Source organism: Mastigoproctus giganteus, chromosome 8 (genome assembly GCF_048544385.1).
Source record: "Mastigoproctus giganteus isolate SK-2022 chromosome 8, ASM4854438v1, whole genome shotgun sequence".
Lineage (NCBI taxonomy): Eukaryota > Metazoa > Arthropoda > Arachnida > Uropygi > Thelyphonidae > Mastigoproctus > Mastigoproctus giganteus.
Window position 1 is genome coordinate 124,144,628 of NC_143582.1, and position 26,315 is coordinate 124,170,942.

The 26,315-nt window shown below is 36.7% G+C and overlaps 1 protein-coding gene across 1 annotated transcript in view; it reads left to right on the top strand.

Moving 5' to 3' along the window:
* The window catches only part of LOC150081798 (axotactin-like), a 638,696-nt gene that overhangs the window by 150,351 nt on the left and 462,030 nt on the right, over positions 1–26,315 (top strand). The window contains exons 9-10 of the mRNA XM_090378896.1: positions 4,190–4,491; positions 18,231–18,358. Of these exons, the coding sequence (XP_090235022.1) occupies positions 4,190–4,491; positions 18,231–18,358 (430 nt within the window). The remainder of the gene's footprint in view (positions 1–4,189; positions 4,492–18,230; positions 18,359–26,315) is intronic.

The window sequence follows — 26,315 nt, forward strand, 5'->3', positions numbered from 1 at the left end:
CCAGTCAATGGAAGAAGGTCATTAATATACAAGAGGAAAAGAGTGGGGGAAAGAATTGAACCTTGGGGGACACCAGCATTAGTGGAGAAGTTAGAAGACAGAGAGCCATCTACCATCACCCTCAGCAAGCGATCAGAGAGAAAACTGGATAACCAATTACTAAAAACAGTTGGCAAACCATAAGATGGAAGCTTGTTTAGAAGACCTTTATGCCAAACACGATCAAAAGCCTTTGAGATGTCAAGAGCAACTACAGTAAACCCCCACTATTCGTGGGGGTTACGTTCCTGGGAAATGCCGCGAATACCGAAAATGCGAATACTGAGTTATGGCTCCCATAGTAATAAAGGGGTTCCGTTCCAGTATGAAATATTTAAGAAAAACTAGTCTAAAATTGTGTCTATGTATGTATTATATGTACCTTCATAATATGACTATGTACATAGACAGTACATAGTGAAATGCAAGCATATGGCATCGAAATGAAAATATGAAACAATTAAATATTAAATGTAATATTTATTAGAAATTTCAAACAAATCTTTCAAACCAGCGCCTTTGCTAAGTAAAAAACTTATCACATCAGTGCTATCACCTGTTTAGCTAAAGTGTTGATAAAGGAGTTTTGCCTTTTCACGAATTATGAGTGAACTTAACGGAATTTTATTTTGAGTTCGATCTTCTATCCACAGATTTAAAGCTTTTTCCATTTTTTATAATTTAACATCACGAGTTACAGAGCAAATTTTTGAAGCAATTAGCGCGTTTTCATGGACACTACGGCAGATTTTTTCTTCTGATTTCTTGATTGATCGTACCGTTGACATTGATTTTATAATGTTTTGCCACTGAGGAGACACTTTCACCATTAGAAATTTTGTCTAATAACTCAATTTTATTTGCTAATGTCATCATCTTCTTTGATCTTTTCACATTTCTCTTGTTATTCGTAGCCATATTTTTGTATGGGTTAGAAAGAATTTGTCCACAATAAAGTCACTTTCTTCCGTTAATACACTCGAAAAATTCTGTTTTACACCGAAAACGGTAGATTTATCACTTTTGTATGCAAATCAATTTATAAGCATATAAATTAAAAGCAAACGATGAAACCTTCCATGACAAGCGCATAACACATACTGAACAAGGATTAGCGAGAAACATCCATGCTCGCAATTTTGTCACCGCTCTCCCCCCACCCACTGAGTGCTGTTTTGAATGGGAAAGATAATTTTAGCCAAGATCATGTTTTTTTATGGTGGAAAATGTTCACGGCTCTTTAAAATTCACATTTTTTTAGGTTTCATTTTAAATCAGCGACCGCGAATACGCGAAACCGCTAATACAGATACCGCGAATAGCGGGGGTTTACTGTACTTGTGTTTCACCAAACCTTTCCATTGAATTAGTCCATAAATGGGTAACATAAGCCAGAATATCACCAGTGGATCAACACTGACGGAATCTATACTGGCAATCGTTGATCAGACGGAAGGTTTCTAGGTAGTTTAAGAGTTGGCGGTTAATTGATTTCTCCATTACTTTAGAAAGAGTAGAAGTAATTGCAATGGGACGATAATTGGATGGGAGGGATTTGTCACCCTTTTTAGGAACTGGCTGGATATGAGCAAATTTCCAAGCAGAAGGAAAAACACCTTTGGAATAAGAAAGTGAAAAAAGGCGGCAAAGAATAGGAGTAAGTTCAGGAGCACAGGTTTTGAGAACAAGTGGAGAAATACCATCAGGACCTGGAGCTTTCTTAGCATCGAGATTCGTCAAAATCCTTCTGATATCCTTTTGACGGAAGACCACAGGAGGCATTGAATGGAGCGTGTTGGGAATGGTGGGAGGTGTTTTACCAAGATCTGGATACATGTGCTGGAAGAAAAATGGGATGCTAGCAGGTCAGCTTTATCCTTGGCTGAAGTGACAACAGAACCATCTGGTTTGGACAGAGGTGGGAGCCGAGATGGGCAAAAGTACTTTTTGCCAAAGCAATAGCTTTGGCAAGAGACCAGAATGCTCAGTTACCATTAGGGCAAGAAGCAAGTTTTCTACTCTTAGCCTGTCCAAACTCCAGTTTGGACTGATTAGTAACTGCTTTACAATTGTTGCGAGCTTTGGTATAGGCAGAAAATGAAACTGAAGAACTGGAAACAAGCCAGTTACGATATGCAACATTCTTCCCTTGAACAGCCTTAACACATTTATTGGAAAACCAAGGTTTCGATAAAGGATGAGATTTTAAAGTGGAGTGTGGGATGAAGGATTCCATTCCTGCAAGGATAATTTCACTGACACGATCTGAACAAACGTTGACATCAGAAGTTTTGAAACAGTAATCCAACCATGGAAAAGAAGAAAAGAAGTCTCACAGGTCATCCCATTTTGCATTCTTGTAATGCCAAACAACACAAGGTTGGGAATAGCCATGAGATAAAGGTTCCATTGGAGAAGAGGCAATCACCAAGTTGTGATCTGAAGTGCCTAAAGGACCTCTCACTTCGACCGTGTACTTAGAAGGGTTGTTTGTGAGAAAAAGATCAAGCGTATTGGCTGTATGATTAGGATTGTCCGGTATTCTTGTAGGTAAATGAACAATCTGTGCTAGGTTATTAGTAATTGCAAAAGCCTCAGCATCTCGACCTGCTGGGTCGGTGTGACTAGAAAACGGAAGCCAGCTGGAGTTGTGAACATTAAAATCACCAAGGAAAATTACCTCACTGTTAGGAAAGTTGGACTGGAGAAAGTCAAGTTGCAAAGAGAGGAAGTCAAAGAGCTCCAAGTGATTAGTGGAGTTGGGAGAACGGTAGAGACAACAGATGAATCTGACACAATGAGGTAGAGAGATTTTAAGCCAGAGAAGATCAAAGAGAGGAGATTCCAAATTGCCAAGTCTCTGACAGGGAATATCAGAATGGACATATGCACAAGCACCACCTTTGAGGTGAAAGGAATCATACAGCGAATAATTTGGGCATCTGAAATGAGCACTAGTTGAATCAACTGATAACTGAGATTCTGTCAGAAAAAGTACATGGGGTTTGGCAGACTGCAAGTGGAAATGGACATCGTTGAGATTAGAACTGAGACCATGTATATTTGTGAAATGAATTAGGAAGTGCTTGGGAGATTTAGATCTTTTCGCAGATAAGCTTGCTCTATTAGTTTGACAATTCATGGCGTATTCAATAGTAAGAAAAAGTGGGTGGGACATGCTGTATGAAGTAATGAAATTTTTGGATATGGCGTACATGTGGTAAGAATATACCCAGATCCTTGACATAACGTGGCCTCGACAATGCTCCCCGCATACACACTACTCGGACTCCCTCCAGTCACTATCTGGCAGAGTAGAGGTAGCAAGATTATACACTAGCTGATCCGGAAGCCTCCTTGAGAGTTACCAATAGGTTCGGTCCAGTGTACTAACTAGCGGCCGGCCTGCGAACACCGTTTTAGAGCTGTACCCTCAAAATGTAAGGAATATTGGATCTCGCCACGACGTTCATCATAACCTCAAAAGTCATCAATCATACTGCATGATGGAAGAGATAGGGAAGGGTTGACCGGAACTTAGCTCTAGAGACTAAACATGGGTTCTACCACTTCAAGCCTCCAATAAGCAAAGTGGTGGTATTTAACCGGTTGATGAGAGTCATCTACCACCTAGTACTGCCTGGTAACATAGAGGGGCGGCGTTCCTCCATGTGGTGTGGGCACCACACCTTGACCCCTGCTTACGTTGGTTCACGCCTGGGTGGTCACCCACCATGTACTTGTGCATGGAGGTTATACCCAGGATTACTAACAGTCCCACCATCGTGAAGGTGCAAGCAGAGGATTTGGCTGTCACAGACCGTCCAGACTTCGCCAAAATTGGGTCCACTTGACTTGAGTTTCACCCGAATATCAGTTCCATCAGCGTTTTAGACTCCCAGGTAGCAAGTACAGCTTGTCTAGCATATCTGAGAGAATGTCTGTGACAACCTCAAGGACCTAATATCTAAACCACTTTTGTCAAATATAAGTAAGAAATTTAACTATTCAGAATGAAAAAATATTGCTGTGGTTGTGTTTAAGCTTAAGATATTTCTCAATTGATATAGGATATTTAAGATATTGTGAAATGAATTAGGTTTTTTGTGAAATGAATTAGGTTTTTTGTGAAATGAATTGTATTTCCTAGATTTACCAACATCTCAGAAGTATGCAGGATGCTTGAAAAATGTGTACTTCAATCGCAAGGACATATTATACTCACTTGCTACATCAGATGCTTCTGTCATTCATCATGGAGCCTTTCCAGCCGAGTATGGATGTTTCAGAGTTGATGTCATTCCTTTTACCTTTCCAACTGCAGAGTCCCAACTCTTGTTAAATCCTGCTGGTGAAATATTGGATTTCTCTCTAGAGTTCAAAACATCACAACAGAACTGTGTTATTGCATCAGGAGGAATGAAAATTGAAGATGAGCATGGATACTGGCAGGTAACTGTTTCTATGTGTCATGTAATTATTTAAAATTTTGATGATGGATTTTATGATGAATTAATGAATTCAGAAACTTGGCTGGCAGTGTTTTATGATTTCTGTATTTCATTAGAGAGTATGATCTATTAGCCTCAGTGATTAATTTGTTAAGCAAAGAAACCCACCTGACATCGTTACAGTGCTAAATGCTTCCAGTGGTAGAAATTCATATGAATAAGACTGGAATATTTCCCTCCTGCATATCATACACCAATTATATTTGATAATAATATGAAAACAAACTGTTTTCTTTCTTTCTGATATGTTGTTCCTGTAAGCTATCATTGCACTTCCTGGCTTACAAAAAGGTTGTAGCTGAAGTACAAATATGACCAAAAAATGTAATAATATCCTCTACTAATTATCAACTATATTTACTATAAATAATGAACTTTTATTATACAGGAATAAATATTGTTATTTTCCTTCAAAAGAGATCCTTCTTCTATACAGACATGTCTTGAATGAACAACAGATTACAAGGTGCTCTTATTTATTATTATTTTTTTATTTCTACAAAAATAGCCTTGAATAATTAATTACTATGCAAAAAGCCTCATGAAAATTCTCTAACAGTGATATGCTTTTTGAACAATGGATAAAAACAAATCACATTATATTGTGGTACAGAAATGATAAATGTAAACTGTGAGATCATTCTGTTACATCAGTGTCAGTTTGTCAGGTGGTGCAATGCATCTCTGGTCCACTGCAATTCTTAACTGACATTATTTCTAATTATTCAGTACTACACCATGCAAAACAACACAAATTCTCTATTGTTATTTTACTTTCTGAACATCATGAGGTAACTGATTGTGAGAGAGAAAACACAAATGTGTGATAACGTAAGACACTAGTGAATCTTTTCATCTTGTGGGGTGATCTCCTAGGGGATTGCTGAAGTTGATGCTTATTTAGACAAAAATTAGTGATAATTAAGTGCAAACTCATGCCGACTCTCAGTTTAGAGTCGACTACATCAAGAGGAGTTTAAAAAAATGCTCCCATCAGAATGGATGGATTTCATAAAAATGTACCCACTACCCATCTGTAGATATAAGTATTGTTGAATGCAACATGACATTCATCTGTTGCTGAATAATGCCTAGGCTTTTGAAAGAAATGGTGTTAAATTTGTCATTATTTTTATTTTATTGCTTTTTAATGTATTTTTTAGCTTTTAAATTATAGTTAAAGTACCATTTTAACTTTATATTGTATAGGCTATTTTAATTATTTAATTACTCAGAGTAGCATCCAAGTATGCAAGAAAGTAATATGTGATGGTATTATTTCAGATGCAAGAAGCCTTTTGTTAATAGTCTTATGTTCATTTTCCATGAACAGTGAGTTAATGATCTGGCTTATTCAACATGAACTTCTGTTCTTTGGAATAACCTTCCTTCATATGTCTTTCCTGAAAATTTGATCCAATGTCAATTAAATCCAACAGAAATTAAATCCAATGTCAACAAGTATTTTATGTTTTTAAATCCTTAACCCATGCATGTTAGTAGAGTACTAAAAAAAAAAAAAAATAGTAATGTATGCAGTGCATTACATTTCAGGCACATTAAATTTTTTTCTTAAATTAAATAATTTTTCTTCATTTACTGTTGTTAATAGAAGTGAAAATTAAATGTAGTCATCACCTTAGAAATTAATTATAAGATTAGTAGAATTATTTATAGCACACAATAAAACTTGGTGAGGGGAACAGAGGGGTGCTCTTACCAAGAAAGGCTTCAGTTCTGCAAATTGCAGCATCTGGAGACTAGGCACCTGCAATTGAGGTGTTTAAGGCTTTGAATGGATTGAGTAAGCTCAATGCTGGTGGGATTCTTCCTCTTGCTCTGACTAACCATGCACACGAGGGGGACATGAATTCAAATTGAGAAAGGACAGTTGCAGAATAGATGTGCAGAAGTTTGCCTTTAGCCAGCAGGTTGTTGATTGCTGGAACAAACTTCCATCTGTTGTTATGGAAGTTGATATTTTAAATGAATTCAAGGAAGAATTAGACAAACTGTTGGAGGGAATGAATGGGTGAGATGGAAGTTTTTTTTTTTTTGCTGATGTTGTATAAGCTTGCTTTCTTGCATCATTTGCCATTAGTAATGATATTAACTATATAGTTTTACATTCTCTAAACTTAGCCATTTAGATTAATTACAACTGTATAATATTTACTACTCTCCTTTCGTGTTACTTTTTTTTTTAACTCTTTTTTTTCTCTGTACATATGTATCTCATTGCAAACAACATGTTCATAAGTCTTCATAATAATACACGCAAAGCATGTATTGTACCGTCTAAAGCTAACAATATTGCATTAAAATTACATTTAATCTATGAATTTCATTTTTTCCACACAAATTGTATGGAAAGAAGAAATAATAATTATTTATTTATTAAAATAATTATAATTTCTTTATAATTGTTTCTTATTAAAATTGGTCAAAGAGAAGGCTTTCTGTTTGTCCAATTTTAATGAAATCTACATCCTGTTTGCTGTTTTAAGTGCCACAAGTATAGCCACTCTCTTAGATGCTGTGTGCCTATTTGTGTTTCTAAGGAGCATTGTCAAGCAGACTTATGCAGCTTCCACTTTCGTTTATTCAAACTAAAAAGGAAGCCATACTGCTTTTTTCAAGCATGTGAACTATGGGGAAAAAAATTGAAAGGTATAAAATTGAACATAAGTTAGTCTCAGGACAGGAAGTTGCAATTATTAAACATAAAGAACATAAAGTTACCTGAGGCATGAAAACAAGTTTGTTAAATATCCAGCCTAATTGCTCACATGTAATAGTGACTTTATTTATTTATGCTTCCTTGTGCTTCATCACAGAAAGAGTAATGACCAAAGGTATTCATTTACTTAGCCCTTTAAAGCTTTATTCTTCAGTTAGGCCACCAGCAGATGTCTAATTTCCAGATATTGTAATTTATAGAACCCCATTCTTTCTTTGTAAGGGTATCTTTTTTGTGCCCCCAACTAATCTTGTTGCTCATTGTTGCACCCATTCTAACAGATCTATCCTTCCTAAAATGAGGTTTTCAAACGTGTATGCAGTATTTCAATTATGGCTTAACCGTTGTCTTCTACAATGGGATAATCACCTCTTTGTCTCTACTGGCACAGTTTTTACTAAATTCTGGAATCAAACCCTGCTTGGTGAGATAAGGGTGCTGACACTCCTGATTGTGGTGAAGTTGCGATTCTGAAAAAATATATTGTGCATTCTAGACATATTCAGTTACAAACCTCCTTTGAAGTTCTGGCTCATTTGCATTACAATAGTAATATAAATAACTCTTGTTTTGATATATGTATGTTTCACCATCTTATCTTTGCTCTCAGACTTAATGTCTTATAATCTTACAATCTTATCACATATTCTAATTATTTAGCACAACAACACAAATTCTCTATTGTTATTTTACTTTCTGAATATCATGAGGGAACTGATTGTGAGAGAGAAAACACAAACATGTGATAATGTAAGTGGATGATAGCCATCAAATTCATTTAGTGAATTTGATGGTCACCATCCAGGCACCTCCATAGCCAGGCATGCAGGAGCAGCAGTGTGTAGCACACGCTTCATGATTAGACCGGGGTTCGAGCCTGTCACCACCAAATATGGAGGATGCGGAAATGTCAGGGAATGACCACCGCATATCCCCGGAGTAATATGGCCTTAGTTGCTAATGCTCCTAAAAACCAAAATAACAAACAAACAAACAAACACCATCCACTGTTCAGATTCTTTACTATGATTACTAGGAGCCAATTAGTTGAGACATTCCTCGACAACCATAATCTGATTTTGTTAAACTCTGGCTATCCAGCTCATGTTCAACTGCCTATGGGTTCTAAGAATAGATGCTGTTGATTTATCCATCTGTTCAGTATTTATTTTCCCAATTATGGGCTGATCAGTACTCAATGACCCATTCAGTAGATCATTGAGTACTTTTCTCCATTATCTGTTCAGTTTAAACACAGCTAACCATGTCCCGTGTCCTACAAGACATACTACTTGGAATTTAAACAAAGTAGATTATAATAAATACTCTACTTCTGTCCTTCACAATATGTACAGCAACAGCACATTGATGATGACTTATTTAGTCACATTTTATCTGCAGCAGGTCTCCATTCCAAAATGTCATCCATGCAAGTGTGTACTAAATGGTCATACACAGTGGTGGAATTCAGATTGCTCCAAGCTAAACTGGGGGAAAAAAGCCATGTATGGAATCACTTCTTCATTAAGTTTCCAACTACCATAAATTTAATTACTTGTAAAAGAACTTAAGGCCAAAGTGAGACAGATTAGATGGCAATCCAAATGTGGTGTGATGATCTTTGCCTCAACTATTACAAAAAATACTGACCCCAAAATATCTGGAAGATTACAGAAATACTGCTCCTCACAATATATGGAAGGTTACAAAAATTTCCCCTCATCATATGAATGGGAAATTTTTAACACCACAATCTCCTGTAATACAGTTGAAGGGGCATGACCTATGCTCTTCCCCTTAATACAGTTGATGTTAAGAGGAGGTGAAGATAGCCTCTTTTCAGACATTAAAGCTGGTGAATATGGTTACAAAGTTAATTTTTCAACACATCCCTCATTATCTGTTCAGTTTAAACACAGCTTCATAATTAGCCCTTTACCTTGATAGAGCTCAAAAAATCATCAATAAAATCTCCAAATAATGTGACTGAGCTTACCTTGATAGAGCTCAAAAAATCATCAATAAAATCTCCAAATAATGTAACTGAGCTAGGTGGTATTCACTATATACATGTTTAGGTATCTGTGTGAAGCTGATCTATTCAGAAAACACCTACCCCCTCCCTCCCTCCCTCCCTCCCTCCCTCTCTCTCTCTCTCTCTCTCTCATGGCATCACTTTTATTTGTGCCACACCAAAACTAAGCAGGAATCCCTTGCTAGTTCGGAACTACAGACTAATTTCATTGACAAGTTGTTTGGGCAAAATATTTGAAAGGATGATCCCTCAGAGGTTCACCTGGATTCTATACTCACAGAATCTTCTGTCCAATCATCAGCATGGCTTCTGTAAAAGCAGATCTATCATAGATGTACTTCTGAAAATAGAATCCAACATTCAATATGCCTTCGTCAGGAGACAGCATTTAGTTACGGTCAACCTAGCCAAGAAGGTGTCTGCAACTACTGGGTTTTTAATGGACATAACATCTGGGACTGCGATGAACAAAAATAATACAAAACTTCTTGCAACTGCATACCTTTAAGTCTGACAGTAGAACACATTATCAATACTGTAGGTTTAGAAGGGGTGGGAGGCCCACAGGGCTCAGTTATCTCTGTTTGCCATCTGAGTCAACAGTATGGCAAGAAACCATTGAAATTTACATATTCTGATGACTTAACCATCTCCTCTCAGTCACAGAATGTGACCACCATTGAAAGACAGCTCCAACTTTCTATAGCCATATAGAATTCTGGACCTTAAACAATGACCACTGCCTAGTTGAATAGAAGTTTACCACCACTCATTTTTGCAAATGAAATTTTCACCCCATTCTGAACCTAAACTGCAGATTAGTAATGCACCAATTCCACTTGCTTGTACTGTTCGATTTCTAGGCTTGATCTTAGATAATAAATTTCAAATTCATGTGACTTATCTGTGAACCATTTGCTTAATGAAGTTAAATATACTTTGTATCAATCAGCACTCATTGACATGGGGTTCTGATCAAGACAACCTTCTGCATCTCTGTAATGCTTTCATAAGGTCATGCTTAGACTCTGGATCTCCAGTATGTGACTCCGCAAGGAAACGCACTTTACCTCAATTAGATACCATGCCTCCTTGCATAATTAAACACAAAGGTCAATTCTAAGAGGATTGGATACATGCTTTTAGAATGTGTAAAATTCCCATTTTGAATAGAGCTGTCACTATGAATTAAATTTATAAAAAAAAAGTGATATGCTTAGTTTCTGATTAATTTTTCATAAGAGGATGCTGTGTTTATGTTGGAGAGTGATCATTGAAGATGTTTTGTCCGTGCTTTTTTTTTTTTTTTTTTTCTTCAGGCTTCACTGAAGTACTTGAGTGAAGTACCTCATTTGTTGAATGTCAATATGACATAATCATATCATAATTTAATTATGATATGATATTAAGTAATTTTAATTTTTTGGTTACTTGCAAAATTATACACTGCTTGCTGAGATGACCTTTTCTTGTCTGTAGCACATCCTTTCAAATTGTTGGATTTTTGATCCAGAAAACCTAAATGGGCATGGGCACTTGCCTTCGTATTTGGCATTTTCTGCTGCTTTTGTTTATATCCTATTTTTTCTATGTTGGAATTTATTATTTTAATTTTTTGAAATTTTCAAGCTTCCCTAATGTGATTTTGTTCTCCTGCTATGTTTCTTATGTAGCAGGAGTTACATAGTTAAACTAATTCAGTTTAATGTTGTTTTTTTTATCAAATTGTTCATTCTTCCAGTTTAGTTTGATTAATATTTCATAAGAGGGTGCTGTGTGTGTATGTTTGGGGTGATCTTTGAAGATGCCCATGTTTTTTTTTTTTTTTTGTCTTAAACCTTCACTGAAGTACTTGGCACTTGGGGCCGTGTGTGTGTACACACACACACACACACACACACACACACACACACACACACACACACACACACACACACACACACAGCCCCAAGTGCCAAGCGATAAGTGTCCAAGCGATTTTCCTAAGTGATATATAGTGATCTTTCTCAGTGATTTCATTCTGCTTTCTTTCCAGTGCTTTTCTCATCCTCATTTCTTTGTAAGTGGCTCTGTACTTAACAGATCCCAAGTAAGAACCCAGAAAGGAAAATCACCTTTCTTTTCCTAATATACGTATTAATTTTTGCACTAACAAACTAACTTCTCTAGCCGCTTGGCCACTAGGTGGCACCACTCCTGCCTCCACGTGGCAGGGCCAGAAACCTGGGATGAAAAGCTCTCACTCCCAGGGCTAAAAGGAGCAACAATGGACTGTGATGCATGTCCACCACTAGAGCCAACAGGCTCTCAACATACTGAGACCCACAGAAAAGAAGACGATCTTAATCTTCCAAAAAGAATGAAAAAGGACTGTAACAAAGCAGAACCACCAGTTTTTCTGATAATATATTCCTTATCGACTCAGCCGCTAAGCAAACTCTCTCCCTTTGTCATTCAGAGACGTCTCGAGAATGCAGCAGGCACACCAAAAATGGTGAAAAGGCCCCAATCAGGATATCTTTTAATTGAGACCGCTCAAGCAAGGCATTCAGAATTATTACTAAAAATGTCATTTATAAGCGGAATCCCAATCAAAGTCTCACCGCATAACACCTCGAACTCCTCAAAAGGAGTAATAAGTGAGTGGGATTTATTGAACATGACCGAAGAGGAGATAGTCATGGTTGTTATTTGATTTTTTTTTTTTTTTTTAGGAGCATTGGCAACTAAGGCCATATTGCTCCGGGAAATGCAGTGGTCATTCCCTGACCTTTCCACATCCTCCGTATTTGGTGGTGACGGGCTCGAACCCCAGTCTAATCAAGAAGCGTGTGCTACGCACTGCTGCTCCTTCCCACCTGGCTACAGAGACGCCTAGATAGTCATGGAATTACTAGAACAGAAAGTAACTCAAGCAAGAAGAATTATGATACGGAAGGATGACAAAAGGATGACAAGCTTGTTCCAACACATAATATTATATTGACCTTTAGTACACCAAATTTGCTGACCTCAGTTAAAGCAAGCTACCTAAATTGTCGTATCCGACCATACATTCCTAACCCTTTAAGATGTTTCAAGTGCCAAAAGTTTGGTCATTCCCAGACAATATGCAGAGGCGAAACTACTTGTCCTAGCTGTGGGTCAAAAAACCATTCACAAACAGAGTATACTTCAAAGATTCTGGAATGTCCAAATTGCAAGAATGACCTTCCAGCATACTCAAAATCATGCGACCTATGGAAAATTGAAAAAAGAATACAAAAGTATAAGATTGAGAATAAGGTCACATATCAAGAAGCAAGAAAGCAAATAAAGTCAATTATCCTAAAAACCACATACGCTTCTGTTACACAAAAGTGCCAAGCTGTTTCAACCCAGACCGAGGTATCAATTCTGCCCAATACATCCATTGCAGAATGGGCACAATCTGTGCTATCAACACCTCAACCTACCACCAAAACTGTTCTAGTTGATGAAATAAGTAATACCCCTATCACAGTTCTGCCTAAAATCAAATCATGTGATAAAATGTCAAATAAATCACGAAGGCAACAAGCCACTGAATTACAAAAGACAAACTCAAATAAAATGGACTCTGAAAATATAGCTACACACGATGAAACAGCCCTTGATCTTCATACAGAAGATGATATGGAGACTGGATTTTCATCAGGTCAAACTGATGACGTAGAAGAGAGTATAGATCTCGGATGTCCAAATTTTCCTAGAAAAGATAAAACGAAATATGACCGTCAAAAGCAAACTACTCACAAGAAACAGACAGACTCGGCTTCCCTTCTCAAACCTCGATAATGCAGAACATTATTCAATGGAATTGTAGAGGTTTACACAGCAATACCAATGACATCTATGATTTCATCTCCCAATATGGTCCTATAGCCGTTTGCATACAAGAGACTAATCTAACTCCAGAAGTAACTCCATCAATCAGGAATTTTACATTTTACAGAAAAGATAGAAACTCTTCATTATCCACACGTGGAGGCGTCGCGATTCTAATTGACTCTAAAATACCTTCTAGAAACATTCCACTTCAGACCCACTTAGAAGCTGTTGCTGTACGTGTATCTGTTGGGCAAATTCTAACTCTAGTATATCTGTACCTTCCACCTAACAAGATATGCACTTCAAAGAACTAGAAGACCTCATAAGACAAATACCACCACCGTTTTGTATCCTTGGTGACTTCAATGCCCATCATCCATTGTTGGGTTCAGACCACATGGACAATAGAAGACACTTGACAATAGAAGACACTTGATTGAGACAATACTAGACCAACTGAATCTAACATTACTGAACACTGGTGAAAATACCTATACTCACCTTCCCACTGGATCTATGTCAGCAATTGATTTAACTCTATGTTCCCCCATATTATATCCCAGTATAGAATGGACAGTTTTAAATGACTCATAGAATAGTGACTTTCCAATCGTATTCAGAATCCAAACACTTCAAACACCATACCCTGATAATCACTCAAAATGGAAATTCTCCAAAGCAGTTTGGGAAAAGTTGTCAACCCGTCTTTCTTTTGATAGCCAATTGATCAGACTACAACCCATTGATGATGTCACAGAGCATATTACCAGGCAAATACTGACCATAGCCTCCGAAGCAATACCTCAAGCCTCCACATTTAAACACAAAAACCTTAAACACTGGTGGAATGAAGCTTGTACCAATGCCAAAAAGGAAAAAAATAAAGTTTGGAACCTGTTCCGGAAGTTCCCAACTACCAACAACCTAATTCAATATAAAAGGCTCAAGTCTAAAGCTAGACAAATTAGAAGAAAAGCCAAAAAGGAATCATGGATACAGTTTGCCTCCACTATTACAAAGGATACTAGCAGTCGTCTCATCTGGAAAAAGATTCGGCAAAATGGGAAATATCCACCTCTTCCTTCTCCCATCTTAATCAAAAGTAGACAGGAAATATCATCTTCTGAAGAAATAGCTAACGCCCTTGCAGAGAATTACTACCAAACATCTGCTTTGTCAGCATATGGCAACTCCTTTCTTAAAATCAAAGCTTCGGCTGAAAGGTACAAAATAAAATTCCATACTACCCAATATATTGCCTATAATCAACCGTTTAACCTATTTGAACTGCAAACAGCATTAAATAGATTATCCAACAGTGCAGCTGGACCTGATGGTATATATTATATAATGCTGAAACATATAAACAATACGGCCTTGAATTTACTATTAATGTTCTATAATCGGATTTTTCTTGAAGGTACATATCCATCTTCCTGGCATCATTCCATCATTTTAGCCTTTCCTAAACCAGGAAAAGATCACTCGCTTCCAAAAAATTATCGACCTATTTCTCTAACCAGCTGCCTAAGTAAAATCCTAGAAAGAATGATACATAGATGGCTTACCTGGGTTCTTGAAACTAAAGCACTGATGAACAACAATCAGTTTGGTTTCTGACAAAATAGATTCACTTTGGATCTAATGGTGAAAGCCGAGACTAACATCTGCAATGCTTATGTCAAAAATGAACATCTTGTAATGGAAAGTCTTGATATAGAAAAGGCTTTCGACACTACCTGGAGGTATGGCATATTGAGAGAACTTCATTCCATAGGATTCCGAGGGCACTTACCAGAATTCATTAGAAATTTTCTTCAAAACAGAACCTTTCAGGTCTGCTATCAATCTGTACTTTCTCGGTCCTACATTCAAGAAGGTGTCCCACAAGGATCAGTACTGAGCTCTACCCTTTTTTCACTTAGACTGAACACCATAACACACAACATCCTCAATACTGTAGAACTATATATGTATGCTGACGACCTTACTATATCTTGCCGTTCACAAAGTATTCATACCATTGAAAGACAGTTGCAACTCTCCATAAATAAGTTGGAGACATGGGCACTGCAGAATGGATATCGTTTTTCTGAACAAAAAACAATTGCAGTTCACTTCTGCAAAAAACATAAGCTACACCCAGAATCGGAACTCAGATTAAAAAACCATTTGATCCCTCTCACCAGTAATCTTCGTTTCCTAGGCTTAATATTAGACACTAAACTTTGTTCCACATATCACATACCTCCAAACTGGGTTGTCTAGCTAGATTGGAAGTATCAAAGGTCAGAGATCTATACTGTGTACATTCCAGTATAAGGTATAGATCTCTGACCCAGACTAGGAATGTAGCAATAGCTTCTTTCATGTTATGTTCTGAATCAACCTGAAACATGTCAGATTTTAGGAAAATAAATTTTTAGAAAGTCTGATTGATATAAATGGAACTGGGACATGCACCTCTAGAAACTAGTACATCACAATGCTGAAACATATGTATATTGAATATACTGAACTAAATTTCAGATGTATTCAGTTTAACGTTATAAATATGTGACAAATTGTGATAAATGTAGAAAAGTGAAGATGAAGATTATGCTTATTAACACCATGTAATAGTTCAGTGACAGGATTTTATTCCATTTACTATATATATGTGTGTGTGTGTGTGTGTGTGTGTGTGTGTGTGTGTGTGTGTGTGTGTGTGTGTGTGTGTATATATCTGATAATTAAAATAAATCTGATATTTAAGATAAAATAAAATAAAAAACATCAGCCAGTAGTACAGCAAAAATGTAGAGCGAAACGAAACGTAAAATAATATAAAATAAACAAACAGGGAAGGGAAAGTAAAAATAATAAGAAAAAAAGTAGTCGATAATCCCCTGTATAATTTAGTCATTAAACCCAATTAATAAAAACGATGTAAATTTAAAATAATGCCAATTATAAATAATTTAGCGGTACCCCCCTTGAAGGTACCAGTTCCAAAAGACGTGAAATATCACCAAAAAGGGGGTTAAAGAAACTACAAAAAACTAAAATATCAAAATGATAGCCCGACCATTATGCCCCATATCGACAGAGGACCACAAGGCCAATAATGGTCATGGAATCGCTGCATTTCAATCATCATACAAATCATCGCAAAGGCGGAAATATCGAAGAACCAAACCACCTTTCCATTCTCCGATAAATCAACCAATGCAGAGGATTTGCATGGCGGTGGTCCTTATGCAGCAAGAAATAATCTATAGAACAGACAGCACTCTTGATCAGAGCCACACCACTGACATAATGCAAGCTAGGAATGGAAGGGTGGTTTGGTTCTTCGATATTTCCGCCTTTGCGATGATTTGTATGACGATTGAAATGCAGCGATTCCATGACCATTATTGGCCTCGTGGTGCTCTGTCGATATGGGGCATAATGGTTAGTCTATCATTTTGATATTTTAGTTTTTTGTAGTTTCTTTAACCCCTTTTTTGGTGATATTTCACGTCTTTTGGAACTGGTACCTTCAAGGGGGGTACCGCTAAATTATTTATAATTGGCATTATTTTAAATTTACATCGTTTTTATTAATTGGGTTTAATGACTAAATTATACAGGGGATTATCGACTACTTTTTGTCTTATTATTTTTACTTTCCCTTCCCTGTTTGTTTATTTTATATTATTTTACGTTTCGTTTCGCTCTACATTTTTGCCGTACTACTGGCTGATGTTTTTTATTTTATTTTATCTTAAATATCAGATTTATTTTAATTATCAGATATAATTAGGCTTCATGTGGAGGATGTGCATTTGCTGCCTCTAATGATAGCTTCATATTTATATTTATTTATTTTTATTACTTTTACCTAACTTTTACATTATGTTATATATATATATATCTGATAATTAAAATAAATATGATATTTAAAATAAAAACATCAGCCAGTAGTACGGCAATAATGCAGAGCGAAACGAAACGCAAAAAAATAAAATAAACAAACAGGGAAGGGAAAATAGAGATAATAGGACAAAAAGGTAGTCGATAATCCCCTGTATAATTTAGTCAATTAAGTCATTAAACCCAATTAATAAAAAATGTAAATTTAAAATAATGCCAATTATAAATAATTTAGCGGTACCCCCCTCGAAGGTACCAGTTCCAAAAGACGTGAAATATCACCAAAAAAGGGTTAAAGAAACTACCAAAAAACTAAAATATCAAAATGATAGACTGACCATCATGCCCCATATCAACAGAGGACCACGAGGCCAATAATGGTCATGGAATCGCTGCATTTCAATCGTCATACAAATCATCGCTAAGGCAGAAATATCGAAGAACCAAACCACTCCTCCATTCTCCGATAGATCAACCAATGCAGAGGATTTGCATGGCGGTGGTCCTTATGCAGCGAAAATATTCTCGCTGCATAAGGGCATGGGGCATGATGGTCAGTCTATCATTTTGATATTTTAGTTTTTTGGTAGTTTCTTTAACCCTTTTTTGGTGATATTTCACGTCTTTTGGAACTGGTACCTTCGAGGGGGGTACCGCTAAATTATTTATAATTGGCATTATTTTAAATTTACATTTTTTATTAATTGGGTTTAATGACTTAATTGACTAAATTATACAGGGGATTATCAACTACCTTTTTGTCCTATTGTCTCTATTTTCCCTTCCCTGTTTGTTTATTTTATTTTTTTGCGTTTCGTTTCGCTCTGCATTATTGCCGTACTACTGGCTGATGTTTTTATTTTAAATATCATATTTATTTTAATTATCAGATATAATTAGGCATCATGTGGAGGATGTGCATTTGCTGCCTCTAATGATAGCTACATAGTCATATTTATTTATTTTTATTACTTTTGCCTAACTTTTACCTCACATAATATATATATATATATATGTGTGTGTGTGTGTGTGTGTGTGTGTGTGTGTGTGTGTGTGTGTATGTATATATATGTGTGTGTGTGTGTGTATATATATATATATATATTTATTATTATTATTTTTTTTTTCATTTCATTATGAAATATTATTGTATTTCTAGGTACATCTCATTCGGGGGACTGCAGCTTTGTCTCTATATAATGCATCTGGAGAAGAATGGGTACTGGCACAGGGCACACAGCTATCTGATGAGAAATGGCACCACGTGGCTGTTAATTTTTTTGATGGGTAAGTACTCTTCTTTTTTTATAGAAATTTCCCAGTTAGATTGATCAGCATTAGGAAAAAAATTTATTTATTTATTTTTTTTAATATTACTGAAATCAATAGCTGTTGCATTTAACACATTCTGGCAAAAAAAAGAGAACAGATTTTTATGGCTTAGCATAAAAATCTTAGCATAAACAAGAACCAACTGCTGGCAAGTGCTGATTTCACATTCTGCCCAAAATAATTGGTATGGCAATGTTGGGGGCATTCGGTGGCAAGTAGTAGTAGAAGTAGAGGCATTTGATGCAAGAAAGCAAGCTTATGAAGCATCAGCCAAAAGAAGAAAAAAAATAACCATTTCACACATCCATTCCCTCTGAACATTTGTCCACTTCCTCCTTGAATTTATTTAGGCCATCAACTTCCACAACAACAGATGGATGTTTGTTCCAGCAATCAACTACCCGCTGGCTAAAGGCAAATTTCCGCACATTTATACCCCTCAACATGAGCACCTGTACATGGTGAGGGGACCTCCCAGTGATGCTGCTGGTCTTCCAGATTAGCATCACTGGGCTCCAACAGCCATACCTTGGTTCCAGGGTTACATCATTGGAATCCGCCGTGTACAGCCATGCACCGCGACCCGTGGAAACTCGGAAAGGAGGATCCTGGTGATTGAGGGGCCCAGCCTTGATACACCACTTTGGCCCCTGCTTCGACAAGACAGGTGGTCCCGGACCAGCCCGACTAGGATCAATCAGCGGGTGGTTCTTACTGCTTGGGCGAACTGCCTTCCAATAAGTCTCCCTCCCTTTGGTCCTGGGATGGGATCAAGGCTTATCGGAAACGTGGGTATGGTGCTCCTAAGCAAACTTGGCATCCCATTCGTGTACGCAGTACCTGCTAGTTCACAAGTGGGCTTCCCCTCATAGGGCTCCGTGGTGGTTGAGGTACTTAGAGCATCTGAAATTTTTATATTACTCGTATGAGTAATTTAATTCCTATTTTTTCTGGGGCCCCAACAAGGCCCTTACCTAATCAAGATGATAACGCAGAAAACACCTCTGTAAAAAGAGACAGAACTGAGGATACACCACCATCAGTGACACCACTCTTCCTCATTCTCCATTTGACCGGAGAGCAGTCAATTGGGAAGATGTCACCCTTTCTTATCCAGAAAGGGTTAGAAGGATTGGCAGGATCATCCAAATCTGTAAAACGACTGCGTTCTGGCTACCTTTTAGTCGAAGCTATAAATATGAAACAGGCGGAAAAAATCCTGAAAGCCACATTGAGCGCCTGCTGTGAGAAGAATTAAAGTAACTAGAGATGGGCACTTATCCCAACTAGAAATCTCATACTGACCTTTAAAACTCCCAAACCAACTACACTGGTGAAAGCCGGATATCTAAATTGTGACATCAGACCATACATCCTGAATCCTCTCCAGTGCTTTAAATGCCAAAAGTGTTGTCATTCACAAATGGCATGCTGTGAAGCTGCTATCTATTCCAATTGTGGATCTCAGGAAGTGGACCATTCTGCCTTTTCTAAAAACTGTGATTATTGGAAAGGAGAAAAGCAGATACAATGACATAAATAGAGCATTCTGTCATGTACCAAGAAACTGAGAGAACTGTACTCCCCATTATCTGGCCCCAGATGCCAAGCGAATTCGAGGTCAAGCGACATTACTGCGACTTATAGAGTGCTCTTGATAAGTGAATAGTGTTATTTTTAAGTTCCTGTCTTTCTCTCAACAGTTTTATTTAAAAACAGTTCCATATTTGAAAACTACAAGTCAGAATGCAGAAAGTAAATTCACATTTCTTTTCCTTTTTCATATATTTTTAGTTGCACTGACTAACACTTCAACTGCTTGGCCTCCTAATGCCACTGCTCCTGCCTCCCCATGGTGGGGCTGGAAACCTTAGCAGAAAAGTCCTCTTGCCAAGGGCAAAAAAGGAGCAAACATGGCAAGCACAGACCATGTATCTGCTATGCAAACTAGCAAAAAATTAGATGAAATGGGTTCAGGTACAGCTAAACAACAAAAGACAGAAATGCTCCCTCTAGTTGCACCGCTGTTCTTAATTATTCATTCCAAGAATCAACAACCCATCGGACATTTGTCACCATTTTGAATCCAAAAAAACTCTCGAAAGCATAGCTAGTTTCCCTAAAACAGTCAGAAGACTAAAATCAGGGGATCTATTAGTAGAGATGACAAACCAAAAACAAGCAGAGCATTTAATGAAAGCAAAAATGTTTGGAGATATTCCAATAACAGTTACTCCGCATTCCATCCTGAATACCTCAAAAGCAGTAGTTACAGAATGGGACCTCCTCAATGTTCCTGAAGTAGAAATCCAAGAAGAGCTGAAAGATCAAGGGATTATTCAAGTCAAATGAATAACAATTAAGAGATGGCAAAATTATCCCAACAAGGAATATAATTCTGACCTTATAACACCCTAAAAACTGTAAAAGCTGGATACCTAAACTGCCCACTGAAACCATACATCCCAAACCCTGTCCAATGTTTTAAGTGTCAGAAGTACGGACACTCTCAGGCAGTATGCAGAGTTTCGCTGTCTGTGCAAAATGCGGGTCACGAGAACATACACAACAAGACTGTACAGCACAAAATTCAAGATATCCCAACTGCAAAGGAGAACATAATGCCTACTCGAAGGAATGTGAAGAGTGGAAGACAGAAAAGAGAATACAGAAATATAAAGTAGAAAACAATGTAACATATCAAGAAGCTAAAAGAACAATACAACCACAAAGAACAAATAACATAAGTAACACAAACTTATAAAACAATAGAAATGCAGACAGAAGTAACGATCCCACCAAAAAAATCCTTTCAGATTGGGCACATTCACAGCTCACTGACCCAAAACCAAAACAAAACCCAGAACAGGCAATAAATACGATACCACCAACTAGAGAAACTACCAAATCCACAAAACAAGATAGAACCATTGAAGTAAATGGGAATAAAATGGACAACATGGAAGTAGAAGAAAAGAATCAGACAGATGAAACAATACTAGAAATTTTTGCAGAAGAAGAAGAGATGGATACCAGAAAGCCACACTTCCCCAGAAAAGGAAGACAAAAAACAGAACCCAAAGGCAACAACCTCAAGAAAACAAGCTGAAAGTACTAACAAAACCAAGTAATGAATACATTTTTACACTGGAACTGCAGAGGATTCCGCAGCAATTTTGAAGATATCCACGATCTCATATCACAGTACAGTTCGATTAGTCTATGTTTGCAACATCTTAAACCTCAGAATGAAATAACACTAAAACATTACAATATATACAGAAAGGACAGGATTACCAACAGTACAGCACATGGGGGAGTAGTAATCTTAGTAAACTCCAATATACCTACCCAACAGGTTCCCTTGCAGATTAATCTAGAGGTCATAGCAGTATGTATTGCAGTACACTTTCATATAACAATCACCTCCATGTACCTGCCACCAAACCAAGATATAAGCTATACAGATTTAGAAGACCTGGTAGTCCAACTACCACCTCCTTTATTTATCATGGGAGATATGAATGGCCATCATCCTCTATGGGGAAATGAAAACATAAATAAAAGAGGTCAAATTATAGAAAAACTACTAGATAAGCTCAATCTTATACTCTAAATCAGGGCTGGCCAACAAGTTGATCGCAATCTACCAGTCGATCGTGGCTTTAATTTATGTCGATCGCAACGAATTTTAAATGTATAAAAAAATAGATTACGAATTTTATACGAATAAAATTTATTCATATAAAATTCATAATTTTTATTCGATGATTCTGCCACTAGAGAAGAACTGCTGGGTATGGTTTTGTTAAAAGAAAGAACTAGAGGTCTTGATATATTTAACGCATTCAAAAATTTTTATTGAAAAAATTAAATTACCACTATTTAAGCTTGTATCAATAACAACAGATGGAGCCAAAGCAATGACAGGGCATCTTAATGGATTCATCACATTGTGCCAAAAGGATGGTTAATTCCCAGATTTTTTGTTACCACTGTATCATCCACCAACACTTGTTAGTGGATGATAAGCAAAAGATTAAATACTAAGTGTTATTGACATAGCTTTCAAAGTCGTGAATTCCATCAGAGGACAATCTCTTCAAAGGAGACTTTTCAAAATGCAACTTGATGAAAATGAACCAGATCTGATACTACACACAGATGTGAGGTGGCTGAGTCGGAGTAAGTTTCTACAGAGATTTCGAAATTTGCTGAATGAAATTAAAAAATTTGTTGATCAAAGGGGAGATGATTATCAGCAGCTACAAGATACGGAGTGGTTGTGTGATCTGGTTTTTTTGGCAGATTTTATCAGTAAATTAAGTGATCTGAATTTGGAATTACAAGAAAAATAAAAATGTGGGTGACACAATTAGTAATATTTCTTCATATAAATATCAATTTTTGGCAATGGCTAAGAATTCCAAAGAAAAAAAATTCTATCATTTTGAAAATATGCAAGTTCATTTGCAAAAATTTCCTGTTTTTGAATTTAATAGTGAGAAAGTTGTGGATGATTTTGAAACAATTGAAGACATCGTTCAATATATTTCTTATCCATTTAATGTCGACTTAGATATGAAACAAATTGTAGAAAAAAATCTGCTGGAATTTTTCACATGGAGAAAATATTACTTGAAAATGAAATTATTACATTGCGAAATGATATCTTCTTAAAAGCCAGATCATCAGAAAAAAGACTTATGGAAATATGTTTACTGAGAAAAGTACCCAAATGTAAAAAAATGCAGTGAGCTTTTAAATTTCTGTTTTGGTTCCACATATTTATGTGAATCAGCCTTTTCGTATTTGAAAAAAAAACCAAAGACAAAGAATTGCTCTACTCTTGCGGACTTGCATACTGAAGCTTCTTTACGGTTGGCCTTGTTACAGTATGTTCCAGATTTTGAAAGCTTAGCAGATGAGATGAAGACACAAACTTTGCATAAATTAAAAATTTAAATACGTATGAATTTAAAATAAGAATCCTGAATTGTATTTAAATTTAAAAACATTTTTCAATATGTGTTGGTTAACTTTTTTAACCATGCGCAATGAAATTCTTGAAGATGGTAGATCGCAGCACATTTTGAAGAAAAAAGTAGATCACACCACAAATTAAGTTGGCCACCCTTGCTCTAAATGATGGGACACCCACGTATATACATCTACCCACAAGAACTAGTACAGCAATAGACCTTTCTATATACACTCCATCATTATACCCACTACTGGAGTGGGCAGTTCACAATGATCCACTGGGTAGTGATCATTTTCGAGTAAAGATTACTTCAAACAAACTGATCCCTTGTCAACCGGAAAGAACTCCCAAGTGGAGATTAGATAAAGCAAACTGGGCAAGATATAAGCAGCTGGCCATATTAGAAGAACAACAAATACAACAGATTTCAGCTGACTCTGCAGTGAAATATGTAACTGATAAACTCCTCCATGCAGCAGAACTAACAATACCAAAAACTTCTTAAAAGTTTCCCATACATCCAAAGCTATGGTGGAACTATGAATGTACTCTAGCTAAACGAGAGAAAATCAAGGCATAGAATAATTTCCGAAAAACCCTACCACAGCTAACCTGATACAATTCAAAAAGGCAAGGGCAAATGTCAGATGCATTACTAAGATACATAAGAAAGAATCTTGGATTCGTTTCGCATCTACAATTACAAAAAAACAGACAGTCAGAATGTTTGGGACAAAATGAATAAAATAAGTAACAAATACCAAAGAATTTGTCCTCCTTTTATAAAATGGAATGGAAAAGATATAACAAAGCCTGAAGACATAGTTAATGCTCTTGGTAGAGCCTTTGAAAAAATACCAAGCAGTAGCTCCTATCAACCAGCTTTCCAAAAACATAAAGCAAATACAGAAACATATAAATTGAATTTCTCTAGTAAAAGTAACGAATCCTATAACCAACCTTACACTCTCAGAGAACGTCATAAAGCCATTTCAGGGACGAGACAAAGTGCAGCGGGTCCAGATGAAATAGTATATGAGATGGTACAACAGTTGGATGAGAAATCATTGTTATTGTTGCTCTTCTTGTATAACAGGATATACCTAGAAAATTCCTTTCCAAATCAGTGGTGCCACGCAATAGTCTTAGCCTTTCCGAAACCTGATAAAGATCCCACAAATCCGAATCACTATCGCCCAATAGCCTTAACTAGCTGCCGTGGAAAGATACTTGAGAAAATGGTAAATGCCTGACTAATGTGGTTTTTAGACACCCATAACTTACTAAATACAGCTCAATGTGGTTTCAAAAAAAACAGGTGCACTCTAGACTTAATGATAAAAGCAGAAAACAACATCTAATAATGATATTTTTTGATATAGAAAAGGCATACGAAACAGCATGGTGATATGGAATACTTAGACATTTATAACTTTGGGATGAGAGGACATCTTCCAATATATATCCATAATTATTTGAAACAACGAACTTTCCAAGTTAGGATATTAACCACACTATCACAGGTTTTTATACAAGAAGAACTAGTACTCAGTTCTTCTTGGATTAGTACTCAGTGTTACCCTGTTTGCCATAAAAATCAACTCAACAGCTAAACAAATACCAAGTGCCTTAGATGCAGCACTTTATTTTGACAATTTCAGAATTTCTTGTCACTCCAAAATATGTGAACAATAGAGCATCAACTGCAAACAACAATTAATAAAGTAATAGCATGGACCCAAAACAATGGCTTTCAACTCTCTAAACAAAAGACAGTTGGAATACACTTTTGTCGGAAAATAAACCCAGACCCAGAACTAAAGCTCGGAGAACAACTAATCCCAATAACATCCAGCACAATTTTTCTTGGACTAATCCTTGATAAGAAACTGACCTTTTTAGATCACATAAAATATCTTAGAACAAACTGTCTAAAGAAATTGAATATTCTGAAAGTTATATCTACAACAACATGGGGAGCAGACAGGTACACTTTGTTACATCTTTATCACTTTGTTATCACCTTCATAAGATCCAGACTCGATTACGGGCCACCAGTTTACAGCTCTGCAAGATCTTAAGAGGGTTGGACCCTTTACACCATAATGCACTACATATAGTCCTAGGAGTGTATCGTACTTCTCCAGTTCAAAGTCTCTATGCTGAAGCCTATGAACCACCACTCCACCTCAGAAGACAAGAACTCCTACTATCTTATGCAGCTAAAATAAAGTGTATTTCAAATCATCCTGTGTACAAAACATTATATGCACCAATATGGGAACATTTGTACAGAGTACTTCCAACAGCAAATAAACCAGGACACATACGGATCAAGGAGCTACTTCCAATTTGGTCTCTTGATTTCAACAATCTAGCTGCCATACAAAATGCACTAAGACCTCCTTGAGATACAGTATTACCATTCTGTGTATCTACTTCCTTAACTGGCAAAGAAATTCCCTACCAGGAAACAGCTTTCAACTACTACATGCTGTCTATTTAGAAAAATATCCACACTATACACAAATACATACCGATGGATTGAAAACTGATACAAAAGTAGGTGCGGCAGCAGTTTTCTGTGATACTACTATAACCCAAGTTCTCCCAAACAGAATGCAGCATATTTACAGCTGAACTACAGGCAATGAAGTTAGCAATAGACTGAATATGGTGCCAAAAGTTACCCCATAGTCTGATCTTCACAGACTCCCTCAGTGTAATTCAAACAATACCATGCAACACAAAGAATCTCCATCTAACTCTAAGACAAATTCAAGCAACTCTGAACAAGCTCCTTAAAAGAAAACAAAACATAATCTTTTGTTGGATCCCTGGACATACAGGAATTAAAGGGAACGAAGAAGCTGACCATGCAGCAAAAACGGCAACAGGCACCCTTTCTTCAACCACCAAAGTACCATA